Raw genomic sequence first — 16,089 nt, 5'->3', positions numbered from 1 at the left:
GTGATGCTATGAACGATGCCAAGTGGGCGTACACATCCTAAACCGTCTCGTACTTTCGATAATATAATACAACTATTCGTTGTTGTCGCTCTAATTGCTGCTTATACTGAAAATACAAAATTCACCAAATAGTTTTGGCAAATTTCTGCACCGACGTGAGAAAAAAAAAGAAATTCCCTTACATTTGAAACAAGTAATTCACTTAAAACTTACACATATCGCTCTAAAATGGTTGTATCGTGAATTTCTATTGACTTTCGAATTTCCACGAGGCCCGATAAACGTCGTAATAATACGATCGCAACGCATAAAAGAAGAAGTTTAGAGGAAAATCCTCGGTATATGCGACTAATTGATCGAGCCAATGCCGCAACATTGCTTCCACAGCAGCTTGATTCTCGTTCAAGAAAGTCAATAGCACGAAGGAAAGCTGCGATGACGCATTCACCAATTTTTTTTCCGTTTATGGATCGCGCCTTCGAGAAACATCTCGAAAGTTCCGATCGCCCGGAAGAAAAGCCTGGTGTTGATTCAACGGCGAAAATTCTAGAAGCTGATGACGTATCCACGCCGCTGCGACAGACGCGCGCCGCTCTGAAACTCGGTGAGTCAAACGGTCAGCTCTAGATCAATAAACTTTTCGAAATTAGAGCTTTTCCGAACCGACATTCGGAATAATTGGCTCGCGTAAAATCGTCCGCGAAATTAGCCGTCAGCATAAATGGTCCGAAGTTGTAAACGGGGGGGGATTCGGACGGTCAAAGGGATGAAAGTTCTAGATTCGCGGCAACATCCGGGCCGTAGTTTCTGGAACGTTCACAGTTCAATAAAACCAGACGCAGCGCGGCGGCATTCAATAATCTCAAACTGACAGCGAGCCGTAACGGTCGACGGAAGCGTTTGAAGTATTTCACGAAATTTCAACGGAGTTCGAATTTATCGCATACTCGAGAGAAAAGCTATCGTCTAATAGGTGCAAAGCGATATTGCTCTACGTGTTTTCAATTGACTTTTGAATTTCGGTGCGAACTTTCATACAGTATTTTCGGTAATTGAAAAGCAAGACGCAATGCCGGAGGACGTAGCCATCGTTGAAAATGGCGAGGTCGAGACCTTCGCCTTTCAGGCTGAAATTGCTCAGCTTATGAGCTTGATCATCAACACCTTTTATTCGAACAAGGAAATCTTCATCCGAGAATTAATCTCGAACAGCTCTGATGTAAGTTGATTGTTTTATTATTTATGTATTTATTTTATTTTTTTTTTTTCTTCTATTTTGCTGACATTTTTTTAACTCACTTGGGCGAGTTTGCCGATCGTTATTGAATTTGACATCCTCTGGCAACGAACATTGAACACCTGAAATTTATACGTTTTTTCTTTCTCTTTAATTTCAGGCTCTGGATAAAATCCGTTACGAATCTCTGACCGATCCATCAAAACTCGAGAGCTGCAAGGACTTGTTCATCAAGATAATACCTAACAAAAATGATCGCACCCTGACAATAATCGACTCGTAAGTATCCATCTAAGTTCATTGCCTTCGTCTAACAATAAGACTGACCAAACATTTCTATTAATTTAAATTGCCATTGTTTTAAAGTAGATGAATTTTGTTGAAAAAATTAACGCAGCACGCAATTTTTAATAATCACGCTTGTTGACGATTTGCATTAATTGCAAATTACTACAGTTTAAAATGGATGAACTTTTTCGGAAAAATAACTCAACAATCACATTCATATTGAATTTTATCTGCACAGGGGAATCGGCATGACCAAAGCTGACCTGGTGAACAATTTGGGAACGATTGCAAAATCTGGAACCAAGGCATTCATGGAAGCTTTGCAGGCTGGTGCCGATATCTCGATGATTGGTCAATTTGGAGTTGGTTTCTACTCGGCTTACCTGGTTGCGGACAAAGTAACTGTCACCTCGAAACATAACGATGATGAACAGTACCTGTGGGAGTCTTCGGCAGGTGGATCTTTCACAGTTCGCCTGGACAATGGAGAGCCACTGGGACGAGGAACTAAGATTGTACTGCACATCAAGGAGGACCAAGCGGAATACTTGGAAGAGTCGAAGATCAAGGAGATTGTAAAGAAACACTCTCAATTTATCGGCTATCCGATAAAACTTGTCGTCGAGAAGGAAAGGGACAAGGAGCTCAGCGAGGATGAGGAAGATGAGCCGGCCAAGGACGGCGAGAACGAGGATGACAAGCCCAAGATTGAAGACATTGGCGACGACGAAGATGAAGAGAATAAGACCAAGGATGAGAAGAAGAAAAAGAAGAAAACTATTAAGGAGAAGTACACTGAGGATGAAGAACTGAACAAAACCAAGCCAATCTGGACAAGAAATCCTGATGATATTAGCCAGGAAGAGTACGGAGAATTTTATAAGAGCCTCACCAATGATTGGGAAGATCATTTGGCTGTAAAACACTTTTCCGTTGAAGGCCAGCTTGAGTTCCGTGCCTTACTTTTCATCCCTCGCAGGGCGCCATTCGATCTATTTGAGAATAAGAAGAAGAAGAACAACATCAAACTATATGTAAGAAGAGTATTTATCATGGATAACTGCGAAGATTTGATTCCTGAGTACCTGAACTTCATAAAGGGCGTTGTGGATAGCGAAGATCTTCCGCTAAACATTTCGCGTGAAATGTTACAGCAGAATAAGATTCTCAAGGTGATAAGGAAGAATCTTGTCAAGAAATGCCTTGAGTTGTTTGAAGAGCTAACGGAGGATAAAGAGAATTACAAGAAATGCTACGAGCAGTTCAGCAAGAACTTGAAATTGGGTATTCACGAGGACAGCCAAAACAGGAAGAAGCTGTCGGACCTCCTCCGCTATCACACATCGGCATCGGGTGATGAGGCTTGCTCGCTAAAGGACTATGTGGGACGCATGAAGGAAAACCAAAAACACATTTACTACATTACTGGCGAGAGCAAAGACCAAGTCGCCAATAGCTCGTTCGTTGAACGAGTGAAGAAGCGAGGATTCGAGGTTATTTATATGACAGAGCCGATCGATGAGTACGTCGTACAACAAATGAAGGAATACGACGGCAAACAGTTAGTCTCTGTCACCAAGGAGGGCCTGGAGCTCCCGGAAGATGAGGAGGAAAAAAAGAAACGCGAGGACGACAAGGTGAAATTTGAAAACTTATGCAAAATCATGAAAGACATCCTCGACAAGAAGGTAGAGAAAGTCGTGATCTCAAACAGGCTGGTCGACTCTCCGTGCTGTATTGTTACCTCGCAATACGGGTGGACGGCGAACATGGAACGTATAATGAAGGCGCAGGCTCTTCGAGATACGTCAACCATGGGATACATGGCGGCTAAAAAGCACTTGGAAATCAACCCCGATCATCCCATCATTGAGTCGTTGAGACAAAAGGCCGATGCGGACAAAAATGATAAAGCAGTCAAGGATCTGGTCATGCTGCTGTTTGAAACTTCACTTCTTGCCTCCGGATTTGGTCTGGAAGATCCGCAAGTCCATGCTTCTAGAATCCACAGGATGATAAAACTTGGTTTAGGATTTGATGAGGATGAAACTTTGACTGGCGAGGAAGAGAAAATGGATAGTGAAGTTCCACCTCTGGAAGGTGACGCCGAGGAGGCATCAAGGATGGAAGAAGTGGACTAAAGTAAATGTATACTCAGATTGTTACCTAACTCCAAAGACTTTCTTGTGTTGCAAGAAGAATATAAGACTGTTACATTTCTTTGTTGGACAGTTATGTACGACTGATTACGAGAAAGAAACTGGGACATCCGGTTATGTGTAGGGTTTCTCTTTCTCTCTTATTATCTCGATCTGAAGTTTGCGTTTAGAAGATGTTGTGTGGTATGTGCCATTATGCGAGGGTCCTCTCTTCTTCCCTCTAAATTGTATTATTTTTGTACCGTTACTCCGTTTGTCATTAATTCTCCATTTTTTTTTTTTTTTTTTGTATTCCGTATTTAAGTCATTCTAGTGATTAAGTATAACATATATGTAGTTGTTTAAGAACGTTGTATGACTTGAGGATTAAACGTTTAGAATAATACTAAATCTTTATGTTACGATAATATATATAGTGTATATTTTTTTCAAATCCCACACCCTGCCATATTTAAACCTTACAGCTAATCCTAGGGCCAGCTTTGAGGTACGATTGTAAACTAAACAAAATGGTATGCGCTTCTTAAATGTCGGTTTAATTTCGCAATCTATAAGAAATTAGAAATTTCTAGACACGGTTTGAACTTTATGTATTACAATTTTTAAAACAATAATGCAGTTCTATAAAATCAATCAGGACACACATAGCAAAAATAATGAAATAATTGCCGTACTTGCGTTTCGTTCTCGACAGATTCCGGCATTCAGTTCCAACATGGCCAGCGTCATTTTAATTACGTTGCCGTGTGGATTATACGATTTTTACAAATTTAATTAAGCCGATCGTACTCGCAACACTGGGTTTCACTAATTAACATTGTAACTGATCTTATTATGTATTAATTAATAAGCAAAACACCCGCAATGAATTATCAATTTCAACTTGGAAAAAAACAAATGCTACCTTTGCGGTAGCAAAAAATTGAAGACTACTATTTAATTAAATTTGATTCTGAATATCTATCTTTTCCGGAAAATTATTGTAATGTTCGAATTAAATAATTTTACAACAATGACAGTTTGGGCAAAATCAAAGACGAGCCTTTCAATCTATTCGCATTGTACCGCCAATATTGCTAGAGATTTTGATTGCCTTCTACACTTTTTACTCGGAGGATCGACGAAGGACTAGCACTACCGGTAATAATCATACTGAACTAAGCCGCATTTGTATTTTGAAATTGGATTACCTGGAAACGGCGGAATACTTTTTTCGAATGATTTTCTTCATACCTGAACCAAACAGTACAAACGTTCGAAGAATAAACAAAGATGGCGGGAATTACGCGATCTTCCAATCGCTGTGCCGTTTCCGTTGCTTCTTCCTATGAAAACACAGGCGTGAAAATGTCAACAAAAGTGCAACGTGTCCCGTTCTCGAGTCTGCGCAATGTGAAGTTGGCAGGATGAGTGATTTCGTGTTGCCATCTTTTGCGGCTTGAAGTAAAAGATGGTGGTTCAAGAAGCAAATTGTGAGGCAACGGAGGAAAATGTTGAGCATCAAGATGAGGAAATTTCGAGCGACGAGAGACTATATTCCCTAGAAAGTATCCTTTTTTACGTTTCAATTGTTGCCAAGTATACTCGACAACTTTGCAGCGAAAGGTTCCCACCATATGTGACAGCGAACTCTAACCTATCCAATGAGCAAACCAATTGACTTACAACGTTCTAATATGACTAGTCGTAAGTTTTTCATGGCTACATTATTTACTTACATCAATTGAATTGAGTTAAATTACATTTCACTCGTGACGTGATTCGATTTATGTCAAGTACTTTCTTTGAGTAGTTCCCAGTTCCTACTTGTGTGATTCACTCTATAGTCATTCCTGACGCAAGAAATTTAGTATTGAAGATAATCAAAGATGCACAGCAACAGCACGGCCTGCGTCATGGCGATTACCAACGCTACCGAGGGTATTGTTCTCGCCGATTACGGAGACTGCGCAAGGTTCTCAAAGTGCCACAGGGTGACAGGCGCCACTTCAAACGGCGCGATGTCATGCCAGCCATGGTCAGCGACGACAAATTTTTACAAGTACCATTGACAATGGCAGAACGAGCATGGAGTTACGCTATGCAGCTGCGTCAAGAGTCTAATACCGAGCCCAGAAAGAAATTTCATTTAGTTTCTAGATTAAGAAAAGCTGCGACCTACTCTCTGCAGTTGCAAGAATTGATAGAGGTGAGGGCTCGAAAATTTTCGCGATTTTGATTTATGATTTGGATAACTACATTTCCTTAATTGCTCCTCATCATCATATGTATTCTTTTTGTAACTAGAGTGTAAATTGTGACGCACGTACCAAGCTGGAGGCACAAGCCTACGTTGCATGGATGCACGGTTCTCTACATTTCGAGCTGCAACTGTGGAAACCAGCGATGGAAAACCTGAAGAAAGCTCAAGTTGTCTACGAAAAGTTGGCTTCAGCCTTGCCAGACCTCGAGCAAGTGATTTATAAAGCCAGGGTTGAGGAGCTAGCACCTAGTTTAAGATATTGCGCCTACAACATTGGCGATACTTCAGCGATAGACGACCTGATGCAGATGAGAGGACAACTTAGTGGTGAATTATTGGCCAGTCTGGATTCATTGATGGCTCAAACACGTAGCAAACAATCAAATGCTGAGGAAGTGACATGGCGTGGTAAAAGTTGCGGTACAGTTCCGCCCAGAGCTGCTGGATTGCTCATAGCTGACTCGAGATTGAATCAAGCGCTAGCCAAGGCAGCTAATAATCAAGCAAAGATTGATTTACTCGAAGCACATCTCATAGATTGCAAGGATGCGATTGCGACAGTAAGAGAGGACTTCAAAGCTGAGTTGAAAAATCGTGACACAGATAAAAACAATCCGCTGCAACATTTGGTCACCTATTTGCAATACATCAAACTGTCGAGAACTTTGGAGAGAAATTTAGCTTTAATAAAAATAGCTCAGGAGTCTGAGAAGGCGAAACCACAAGATATAGTGAGATTGTACGAGGCAGCTTTGCATAACCTTGTAGAAATTTCACAGCTTCAGGAAGATGAGGATTATCAGAAAGAACAAGACACAAAAACTAAGGGATATCGAGCATTCAGATGCTTCTACATGGCTCAATCATTGGCAAACTTGCACCGTTGGCGAGAAGCAATGGCCCTGTACCAAAGGTCATCTCAACATGCTAAAGATGCGCTTCGCAATCCGTTTGTCCTACCTGAGGAGTTGAAAAATGATCTACAGAAATTGGAGACTCTCATTGAAGGAGCTCAGTATGCGGCACACGCTCATAGCGTTCTTGAGGAAGACCAGGAGGAAGAACCTGGTACAAGTAAGCAGACTAGAAGCAAGAAACCCCTTTATGAACGTCTGCATGAGTACAGAGAGGATCCTTCATTGCTCACTAAACAACCGAACGTTTATAAACTTCCGCCATCCATGCGAAGCATCCCATGCAAACCGTTGTTCTTTGACCTAGCTTTTAATCTTGCAGAGTTCCCTGATTTGTCGGATAAATTGGGTGATCAAGGCAAAAAGGCAGGCCAAGCTGGGCTTACCGGATTTGTCAAGGGTCTTTGGGGATGGGGAAATAAGTAACGTGTTTTTTTCTAACCTAATTTACGGTTTTATAAAGCTCTAAAAATCCTCAATTTTTGAAAGAGTTGAATAAGTTGTAGAACCAAAACCTAGATGCATTTGAACTTTCTTCTAGCTACACAAAAATTGGGTTAATAATTTGTATCAGTAATAAAAGCTAAAGGTACAATAGAATTGTTTTTCTATTTTCTTACCACTATTTATAGTTCACCACTGGTTCATGACCGCCAGTGTCTCAGGAACGAAAAACACTCGTAATAGAAATACGTATTGTATTTATTCTTCAAAACACGTCAATACGAATGCATTTCCTCTTTATCATCTCTTTCTTTCTACATATATATTATATGTACCTATATTGTAAGTCATATGGTACAAGTACGCATAACTTTGTGCTGAAATCCTCTGTGGAAATGTACGACCTTCGATAACCCAACTCTAGGTAACGATTGAACCAACACAGTCGTGATATCTGATGGATGAACTAAATCACATAACGTTCAAAGGCACATTTATCAAATATTTACATCATTAAAATATATTGCAATACTTGGTGAAAGTTCGTCAATGCGTTCATTCATTATCTCTGTAAAGGTCGACATGTATTTTTATGCATCGCATCAGACAAGAAATAAAGCATGTACAAAAAAAAATTCGCTAGGTAAAAAAAAATGAATGTTCAACAGCCCTGCATAACAATAACTTTCTCAGAATCACAAGCCTGGCCAGCTGCGAATTCACTTTGAAGAGACCAAATTTGACTTGATTCAATAAGACTTTAAGCTTCTTTACTCCTGGTGATCTGCTCAATTAATCTCCGAAAAATTCGAGCAAGCTCACTATCAGGAAGTGTTACCAAAATACTTTGGCCCTTATCTGCCAGCTTACCAACTGCCGGATCGATTGGGATTCTGCCTAAAAATGGAACCTTAACCATTTCTGCTAGGGCTTGTCCACCGCCCGATGAAAATATATTTGTGCACTCCTATGAAACAGAGGAAATATATTGCAATTACAAGAAGCATGTTGAAAAAATGTATCTAACTAAACAAATCGACTGTGTTTTCACTCACTGAACAAGTTGGGCACACAAAGCCACTCATGTTTTCTACAATTCCAATAATTGGGATACCAGTCTTTCGGCAAAATGTAACTTCACGAAGAACGTCATCTACAGCTACTGCTTGAGGTGTGGTTACTATAACAGCACCGTCGCATTTGACAGATCTGTAAGAAAATGTCACGTAAAGATAATAAATTATTCAGTAAGATAATCACCAAACATTGGTGTCGTTTGCAAAATTGTCACAAAACAAAAATGATTGTCAGAAATAAAAAGGCTAAGTAGTTTCAGTAACTGTTACGGCACTATATGTCGTAACCATACTCTGGCAATCAGTGTGAAGCTTATCTGTGTGTTATGTTTCCAAGAGTCTATCACATGATTTATCATCGGCACATGTGACTGTTACTAATAGACATGTGATTCCCTTACTCGTGATTATACATATACAAATATATTTATCGCCTCTGTGCTCACTGAAGTGCAATTATACCCTATAAACAAACAAAGGTTTGAACCATGGCCAAAAATTGTCATTCAAGCAAGAATTTACCAGGTAAAGATGACAATGAAAAATTATACCGTGAAAAGAAAATTTAGTGAAGATCTACTCGAAGTAGAAGCCAAATATTCGTCTCTTTAAAGAGGCTTAATACCGTTTCAACAAATATGTGCAAGTCACCTGTCAACATATTTACCTTAAGTTTTCCATAACTGTGATGTGTTCGTCCGATGTTCCCGGTGGCGTGTCGATAATCAGATAATCTATATCCTCCCATACGACATCAGTCAAAAACTGCTTGATCATGCCAGTTTTTTTAGGTCCCCTCCAAACAACCCCGTCGTTTCGATTTTTCAACAAAAACCCTATGGACATGACCGCCAACTTTTGTTCCTCGTCTGCGTAAACTGGAACCCATCTAAAGTGTTTACGAATATTTAAACTTGGCGTGAAAGACTTAAATCGGACATTTTCTGCAAAAGTACTTAATTGTATCCAATATCAAAATTACGTGTGGCAGCGATATAAGATACGTGTAGTCAATTTAATGTTTTATTGTTTTCTGGGAATTTATCAAAGTGACGCTTTACCCCTTGGTCGACTGGTGGACATCCTTTCCCTCCAAATTCAACAAATAAGGGATGCTAGGGCCGCATAAGTCAACGTCCAGTAAACCGACCTGAAATACGTGACAGTTGTTGGTACATAACCTCGTCAACGATTTAGTAAGTGAATATTTACCTTGAAGCCCGCCTCCTTCAGTGTCAACGCCAACTGAGTGCTGACCGTAGATTTCCCGACACCACCTTTTCCGGATAAGACTAAAACAACGTGTTTCACCCCTTCTAACATTATCGAACGCTGTTTACACCGCGGCGATTTTCATCTGTTTCCTAACCACTCACGACTTCGAATCCACTTCAAATCGAACAACTGTGAAATCACCTGTTATGTCTTCCGATTGGTGGGAGTACGAAGCGTACGCTACTGCGTACTACGTTGTCTATGCTGATTCGAATAAAAATAGTACAATAAATCGCAGCCTTCGTCCCTTCTCCTTTTCTGACGTACACACGCGCACGCAACGCACGCCTGTCCGCCATGTTAAATGTAACGTTCCACTGTTTCCAGCTTTCGTGATCGAGTATTCTGTCACTTTTCGTTACGTGTGCCAAGGAAAAGTTGTACTGTGTCCTTACGTTTGAATTGTTAAAAATTAAACCAAATATCGTTTCTTTTACTTCGTGGTTACACTAATTTTAAGTAGAGAATAACTTTGGTACTTAAAACACTGTTTTATGACACTTGGGGTCATTATGGAAGGGAATCTTCATATTGAACTTTCTAACCTGACTTGTAAGTGCAACTACGACGTAGTAGAAACTCGTTACCGTGATTTGTTGTCCATGACTCACTGCCATTAAAACATTCCGACAATCTTATCCGCTCGTCATTTAAACGGTGGATTTTACTATCCCAGATATCTCGTCGAAATGACTAATTGATACTGTACACATGTGCAAAAATACTTTCGCAACTAGCTTTTCTTACTGCTGGTAGTTGTAGGCATGTTTTTCATATCGATATTTCACTGGTCTCTGTCATGTTTCCATTCGGTAAATCTTGCGTGACAAAAATCGAAATTTTTCTAAACTCAGGATATCTCTGAGCATTGAATCTTTCTGTTGTTTTGATTTTAGGGCTGATAGAGCAACATAAAAAAATGAGGATCAATGATACTTCACTTGCCAAGCGGGAGGATACAAAATTCTCATATCAACCTCACCCTGCGTGTGCAATGGAAAGACATAACCATAGCAAATATAGTTACATCAAGCAGTCGTTGCCGTCAGGAAGAGTTCATGTGAATCCTAACTTCAAACCAAAATTACCTGGGATTCATATTAATCCTAGAATGGGAGCAAAGCCATTAGTTCACGTTAATCCAAACATGATTAGAAACTTTGCTACACAAAGTTTTGATGAGACGTCTTGTGGCCGTGTAGTTGTTCGACAAAATTCAGTTTATGAATCCAAAGTGAAATCCTCTGTTCACGTCAATCCAAGATTAATGAAAGAACTTTCAGCTGTTAAAGAGAAACCAGAAAATTCAGCAAATCGGATGCAGAAATCCAATTTAGATTTGAAGACGCCTGAAGGCGATATTAATTTTATAGATCAATCAAAAACGAAACTAGTTAAAATTAATCCTACGCTAAATCTGGGAGCAAAGAGATTAAGCAATTCCAATTTAGTATTACTGTCCCGAAGAAAACTTGTGAGGGTAAAAAGATGTAGTAAATCGGGACCTGCGATTTCACCCTTAAATCCAGGGAAAGCCAGAAGGCTGTCTAACTCTAATTTGAGGAAAACTATGTTCGCCACTAAATACAAACTAGTCATTGAACGTGTGAATTTAAATGGTACCTCAAGTGCAGTTCCACGAAATCTCAAAGGTCGTCAAGCTGGGTTGAATAAATACAAAATCGATCGCACTCATCTTCAAAAAGTCAGGAGGAGATTGTCTATTGGTAAAAGTAGCACGAAACTTGCCAATAAGAAGGCATCGTAAGTGCTTGCTAATTTTTTAAACGGTTCATTTTTAGCGTTCATATTTCTACAAATTATCTCTTTTCAGAGGTTCTATGACTGGTTTAGTGCGGATTGGTGGAATATTATACAAATCTTCAAGAAACCAACTGGTTCGCAGCCTTAATGATCCACAACCATCAAAGAGTATAAAAATCATTGCAATTCTTCTTTATTGCATGTTTTTGTTTTAAGTGAAACTTCTGACATTTGATTGAAATGTGTGAAATTAGATATAGATATAGTGAATTCAGCTCCCATTATGTATTGACTAACATTTTTTTTAACTATTGTTTTTTTCACTTGCTCATGAAATTATTTCAGGAAAACGTTGTGTAATAAACGTTAAAGGTGATCGATTTGTAATGGCTAGCAATGGTAAGAAACTCCGTAGGTTGTGCACGTCTGCGAGTAACTCTGGAAATTTAAAGTGCCCCAATCCAGTGTCCCGAGTCGATATTGGCGGTATGACTTTTGTAGAAAGAGCACCCAATGTTTTAGTGAGAGCACACACTAAACGCAGCATTAGGTAATTGTAATTAATGATGGAACTTTTTGCTCTAATGGATTTTCATAAAAAAGATACCTAACCTACTATACTTTACTTTCAGTACCAAAGTGAAGCAGCGGAGTATACAAATCTTGCGAAATAAGATGCGTAAAAATAATCAGCCCTGTTTGATATTCCAAAAGTTTGGGTATTGTGCCGGTCAGGTGAAGAGTACCTGTCCTAGACTGCACGACAAGAAACAAGTTGCACTTTGTAGAAAGTAAATTAATTTTTTTTTTCTATTTCGTTTTTTCGAACTGTGTTTATTTTTATAACATTTCGCCAGTTTTACTATCGTCTCTCAGTTTGCTTGTCAAATCATCATACATACAATAGTTTTTGTTTCTTCATTGTTTCGCACATTATAAGTTAACGGAACAATACTTTGCAACAAAATTGTCATAAGTACTTTACTATCAAGACCCCATTCCTTTTGATACTAGCTGAAATTTAATCGTGGCTTTAGTTTTCTGCAGGGGAAATGCTTGCTAGATAACTGTCAGATGTCGCACGCCGTCTGCCCTGAAAAGATGCCTACTTGTAAATATTTTCTGGAGGGTTGCTGCAATCGTGATCAATGCCCTTATCTTCACGTCAAGGTTTCGCCCAACACGCCAATATGTACACAGTTTCTGCGAGGGTACTGCGTCGAAGCCAACAAGGTGAGTTTGTTTAATGATTTTGAAATTGGCTAGCGAAAAAGTAAAAACTTATGTATAACATGTCTTTGTATTTGAGACTTACTAACTAGCTCTTCAATCATACAAATAACTCCATATTCTCATACACTCTTCTTTTCATTTAAACTCGATTTCACATGTTCTGACATTATTCTTGCTCAGAGATTTTCCTAATACAGGTAGTTCAAATGATACTTTTCTTCTTTTCTGTTGTCTGCAAATTTTTTGAAACCGACATTTTGATCATTGGTCAATGCTAGGAAAGACAGAGATGGATTGTAATGTAAATAGTAAGACTCACATTATCGTTTCTGGAAAAAAATTTCTTGCACAGTGTAAACAGCGCCACGTGTACGTATGTCCGGAGTTTGAGAGATCGGGAATCTGTGCGAAAGGTAAGTATTGTCCTTACCCTCACAAGTCCAGTTCAACCGAATGTAAACAATTGAACAAGTCTTTCCAAAGAAAAGTAGTTACCAGAAAAAAAATAAGTAAATCTGAATCGACTGGCGTACATTCCTTGTGTACTGAAGATAGAAAACGATATTATGATGAAGCAGGTAGCTCAAGAGGGGATATAGAAAAAAAAAGGAAAAAAATTCTTAATAGTGTTCAAATTATGAAGAGTGTCAAAATTGCTGAAATGCCAGGCAATAATGAAGGACTACACAAAGCTAATGATAGTAATGAAGTGACCATCAATGAAAACAACGATGATTGTATTGAAGTAGATAGTTGCCCTAAAAGAATTCCCCTTGGTCCGCTACCTGCTTATATCCCGATTGATTAGTTAATTGCCAATTTATGTCTACCAATGTTTACCTCTGATGATACTGTCTGGGGGAAGTTTTCATCAAATCAATTGTCAAAATTTTGTATCAGTTAATGACAATCTCATTAATTGTAAGGGATTGTATGCCAGAATCAATCATCAGTGATCTTGGAATTTTTTCCAAAGAGTAGTCTAATTATTTTCCACTGCGTTGACGAACATGTTACTTTGTAAATGATATGATGAATTTAATTGTTAATGAAATTTTATTGATATTTTGATATAACACGTAGCTTGTCCTCCCAGAGAGTAACTGCTCAATCTGTGATATTTGAAAATTGAATATAACGAATGTAATAGCGGTAAATAGCCTATACGTTCAAAATTATGTAATTATTGTTGCAAAGCAATATATTTTCTAATTTGTAATTTATGTATAAATAAGTACACAATAAAGATATTTGGCAATAAATATATATATTCTTATATGTATACATATGCATATAAATAAATATATACACATTATCTTTTATTTTCTTACCATGATAGTGTTTCATCTATTTAACTAAATTATTCGGTTGTGATGCATCGTAGAATTATATACTGAAACATATCAATTCCATTTTGTACTTTGTATTGTCAAACAACGAGCATTTTCTATTGCAGCAGTAATACTCGAAATAATTATTAGAAGAAGCATAGGAAGCTCGCTTGCAAACTTTGATATATTAACTCCGGTAAGTATAAATTTAGCATTGCTTCATTGTATGTTATTCGTAGAAATTCTTGTGTACTACCGAAAAGTGTAATATGTCAATCAACTTTCAAGTGAGCGTTAGCATTCAACAATCCTATTTTTTGGGACAAAAAGTGTAGGTCAAGCAGCACTTATATCGTGAATACTGTTACACAATTTTTTGTAAAATATGTATCTACCTATATTCAGACTTTACAATCCTGCTTGATATTCCATCACATCAACCCTGCTTTATATTAAAAATTTTATAGAAGTAGAAAAATTTCAATGGTAGAAAAATTTCGTATTCCTGGCTAATAATACAGTAGTGTCCAGTTTGTCTCGTGATTATAAGCTAACAGTATTGGACAGTGCAGGAGTAATGAAATATTTTTTTTTTCCACAGTCGATGAAACTGTGAGCCAGCTACTGAGCCAGTTTCGCATATCATCCGTTGACATGTTTACAGGGTTCAATCCTCTGAAGAATAACGCCTATAATAAAAAAAAAAAATGTAATGTACATTATGTTAAATTAAAATCGCGGATCGAAGATGAATGGGCACTTCATCATTATTAGCTGCAGCTACTGACCCATCGCAGAGCATCACTTGGCATCTTGTGCACCCCACCACCGGCTTCTATAGCTTGGTCCATTCTCTTAATTACCATCCCTTTGTCCAACAGCCTTTGTCTTTTGTACGGTAGCCACCTGGTCATTTTGTGGATCGCCAATAACTCCCTCTGGAAGAAAAAGTATGGTAGTAAAAATTTGAAAAATGACACCTTAATATGCAATTTTAAAACCTAAAACTGCATTATGTTGGCATAGTACCAGGTGTTTTCTTCGGAGCGATTTGAGCGAGTAAGGTGCTTCCTCGAACAATACTTTACATTCAATAATATCTTGGGTAGCAGGATGTCTGCCTGCACCCAAAGTAGCTATCACTTCGTTCCATTTTTCCCTTAATACCTGATCATCTATTTTATTTAGACTAGCTTGCACACATCTGAACAGAGGCTTGTTATGTTTTAGTCGATACTTGTGATCCAACAGCGCAAAGTCCAGTCTCTGCTGAAGGTCCCAAAACTGTGAAGTTAAGAATATTCTTGGAAAGTAATACCCTATGGGCAAAACGACGTAGTTGGCCATAGGCAGTGCAGCAGTTAAGAGAAACGGAGTAAGCTTCATGACATCCTTTGGCATTGTATAAAGTAACTGCAGTTCTTCTAAGGAAAGATTGTCTATACCGACGCCCCGTTTTTTCTTTTGCACAGCAAAATATAGTTTTAGATCTCTGTAGAAGTCTTTCGTTCCGATGCTGAATACTCTGTATACATGCATTGTCTTAGGAAAACTTTTTTCCAAACTTTTTTGAAGGTTCTTTATGTAGTCTGTGTATCTTGAGAACCAGTGCTTACGCAGGCTGTACACCTTCGAGTGCTTTTCTTGTCCTGTCGTAATTTCCCGTAAACGACCAGCGTTTTTGTACGGCATAAAAAGAAGGCACTCGTTCAACCCCATGGAGAAGGCTGAGCAGGGCGTACGTATGTTTAAATTCTTACCAATTATACTATACATCTTTGACTGGAGTTGGACGTCTCCGTCTTTTCTCGATTAATTGTAATCAGCTTATGGATTTCATCATCTGACAAATCTTGCGCGAACCGAAATTTGCGGTCTTCTTCGAGGCTCCTTGGACATTCACCTGTCTTTGAGGTTAGGCGGGGTGTGATGCCGGAGATGTTGGATTAGTAATTTCTTGTTTTCCTGCGATTTTAATAGAATATCGCAGTCAATTGTCTCGCAGCGAGCGTCCATCGCTTCATTACGTAAATCATAACGAGCTTAGGTTGCATTCCCTTCGGAATGAAAACCCAACAGTTGCTTCCAGCAGAAGACGCTTCATGTCTAATCTCTTATGTCACTTT

General features: G+C 38.7%; 5 protein-coding genes across 6 annotated transcripts; 3 read left to right on the top strand and 2 right to left on the bottom strand.

Annotated features, from left to right (window-relative positions):
- The first annotated feature begins 855 nt into the window (after positions 1-855).
- Positions 856-4,093, top strand: Hsp90 (heat shock protein 90). The gene is made up of 3 exons (XM_046612042.2): positions 856-1,219; positions 1,398-1,516; positions 1,764-4,093. Exons 1-3 carry the CDS (start codon positions 1,070-1,072, stop codon positions 3,664-3,666), a joined length of 2,172 nt encoding a protein of 723 aa, XP_046467998.1. The 5' UTR covers positions 856-1,069; the 3' UTR covers positions 3,667-4,093.
- Nubp2 (NUBP iron-sulfur cluster assembly factor 2) lies at positions 3,844-9,966 on the bottom strand. The gene is made up of 5 exons (XM_046612056.2): positions 9,573-9,966; positions 9,422-9,510; positions 9,028-9,249; positions 8,340-8,493; positions 3,844-8,251 (listed from the first exon to the last, which is right to left on the bottom strand). The coding sequence occupies exons 1-5, from the start codon at positions 9,681-9,683 to the stop codon at positions 8,045-8,047; spliced, it is 783 nt and encodes a 260-aa protein (XP_046468012.1). The 5' UTR covers positions 9,684-9,966; the 3' UTR covers positions 3,844-8,044.
- Srp68 (signal recognition particle 68) lies at positions 5,072-7,440 on the top strand. 2 transcript variants are annotated; one of them, XM_046612045.1, is made up of 3 exons: positions 5,072-5,231; positions 5,535-5,872; positions 5,971-7,440. In XM_046612045.1, the coding sequence occupies exons 1-3, from the start codon at positions 5,135-5,137 to the stop codon at positions 7,264-7,266; spliced, it is 1,731 nt and encodes a 576-aa protein (XP_046468001.1). In that variant the 5' UTR covers positions 5,072-5,134; the 3' UTR covers positions 7,267-7,440. The 2 variants fall into 2 exon arrangements, with proteins under 2 accessions (XP_046468001.1, XP_046468002.1); XM_046612046.1 differs by having other exon boundaries at positions 5,230-5,370; positions 5,511-5,872.
- Positions 9,907-13,894, top strand: ZC3H3 (zinc finger CCCH domain-containing protein 3). The gene is made up of 7 exons (XM_046612043.2): positions 9,907-10,187; positions 10,532-11,399; positions 11,470-11,567; positions 11,745-11,949; positions 12,032-12,190; positions 12,437-12,632; positions 12,985-13,894. Exons 1-7 carry the CDS (start codon positions 10,130-10,132, stop codon positions 13,438-13,440), a joined length of 2,040 nt encoding a protein of 679 aa, XP_046467999.1. The 5' UTR covers positions 9,907-10,129; the 3' UTR covers positions 13,441-13,894.
- On the bottom strand, positions 12,888-16,043 carry LOC124212201 (LETM1 domain-containing protein 1). Its single transcript, XM_046612055.2, has 3 exons — positions 14,993-16,043; positions 14,752-14,901; positions 12,888-14,652 (listed from the first exon to the last, which is right to left on the bottom strand). The coding sequence occupies exons 1-3, from the start codon at positions 15,737-15,739 to the stop codon at positions 14,473-14,475; spliced, it is 1,077 nt and encodes a 358-aa protein (XP_046468011.1). The 5' UTR covers positions 15,740-16,043; the 3' UTR covers positions 12,888-14,472.
- Between the last annotated feature and the right edge of the window lie 46 nt (positions 16,044-16,089).

The sequence above is a fragment of the Neodiprion pinetum genome, chromosome 2 (genome assembly GCF_021155775.2).
Source record: "Neodiprion pinetum isolate iyNeoPine1 chromosome 2, iyNeoPine1.2, whole genome shotgun sequence".
NCBI classification, from domain to species: Eukaryota; Metazoa; Arthropoda; class Insecta; order Hymenoptera; family Diprionidae; genus Neodiprion; species Neodiprion pinetum.
The sequence above is the reverse complement of the archived record's forward strand: the minus strand, read 5'-3'. Positions and strand labels throughout refer to the sequence as shown.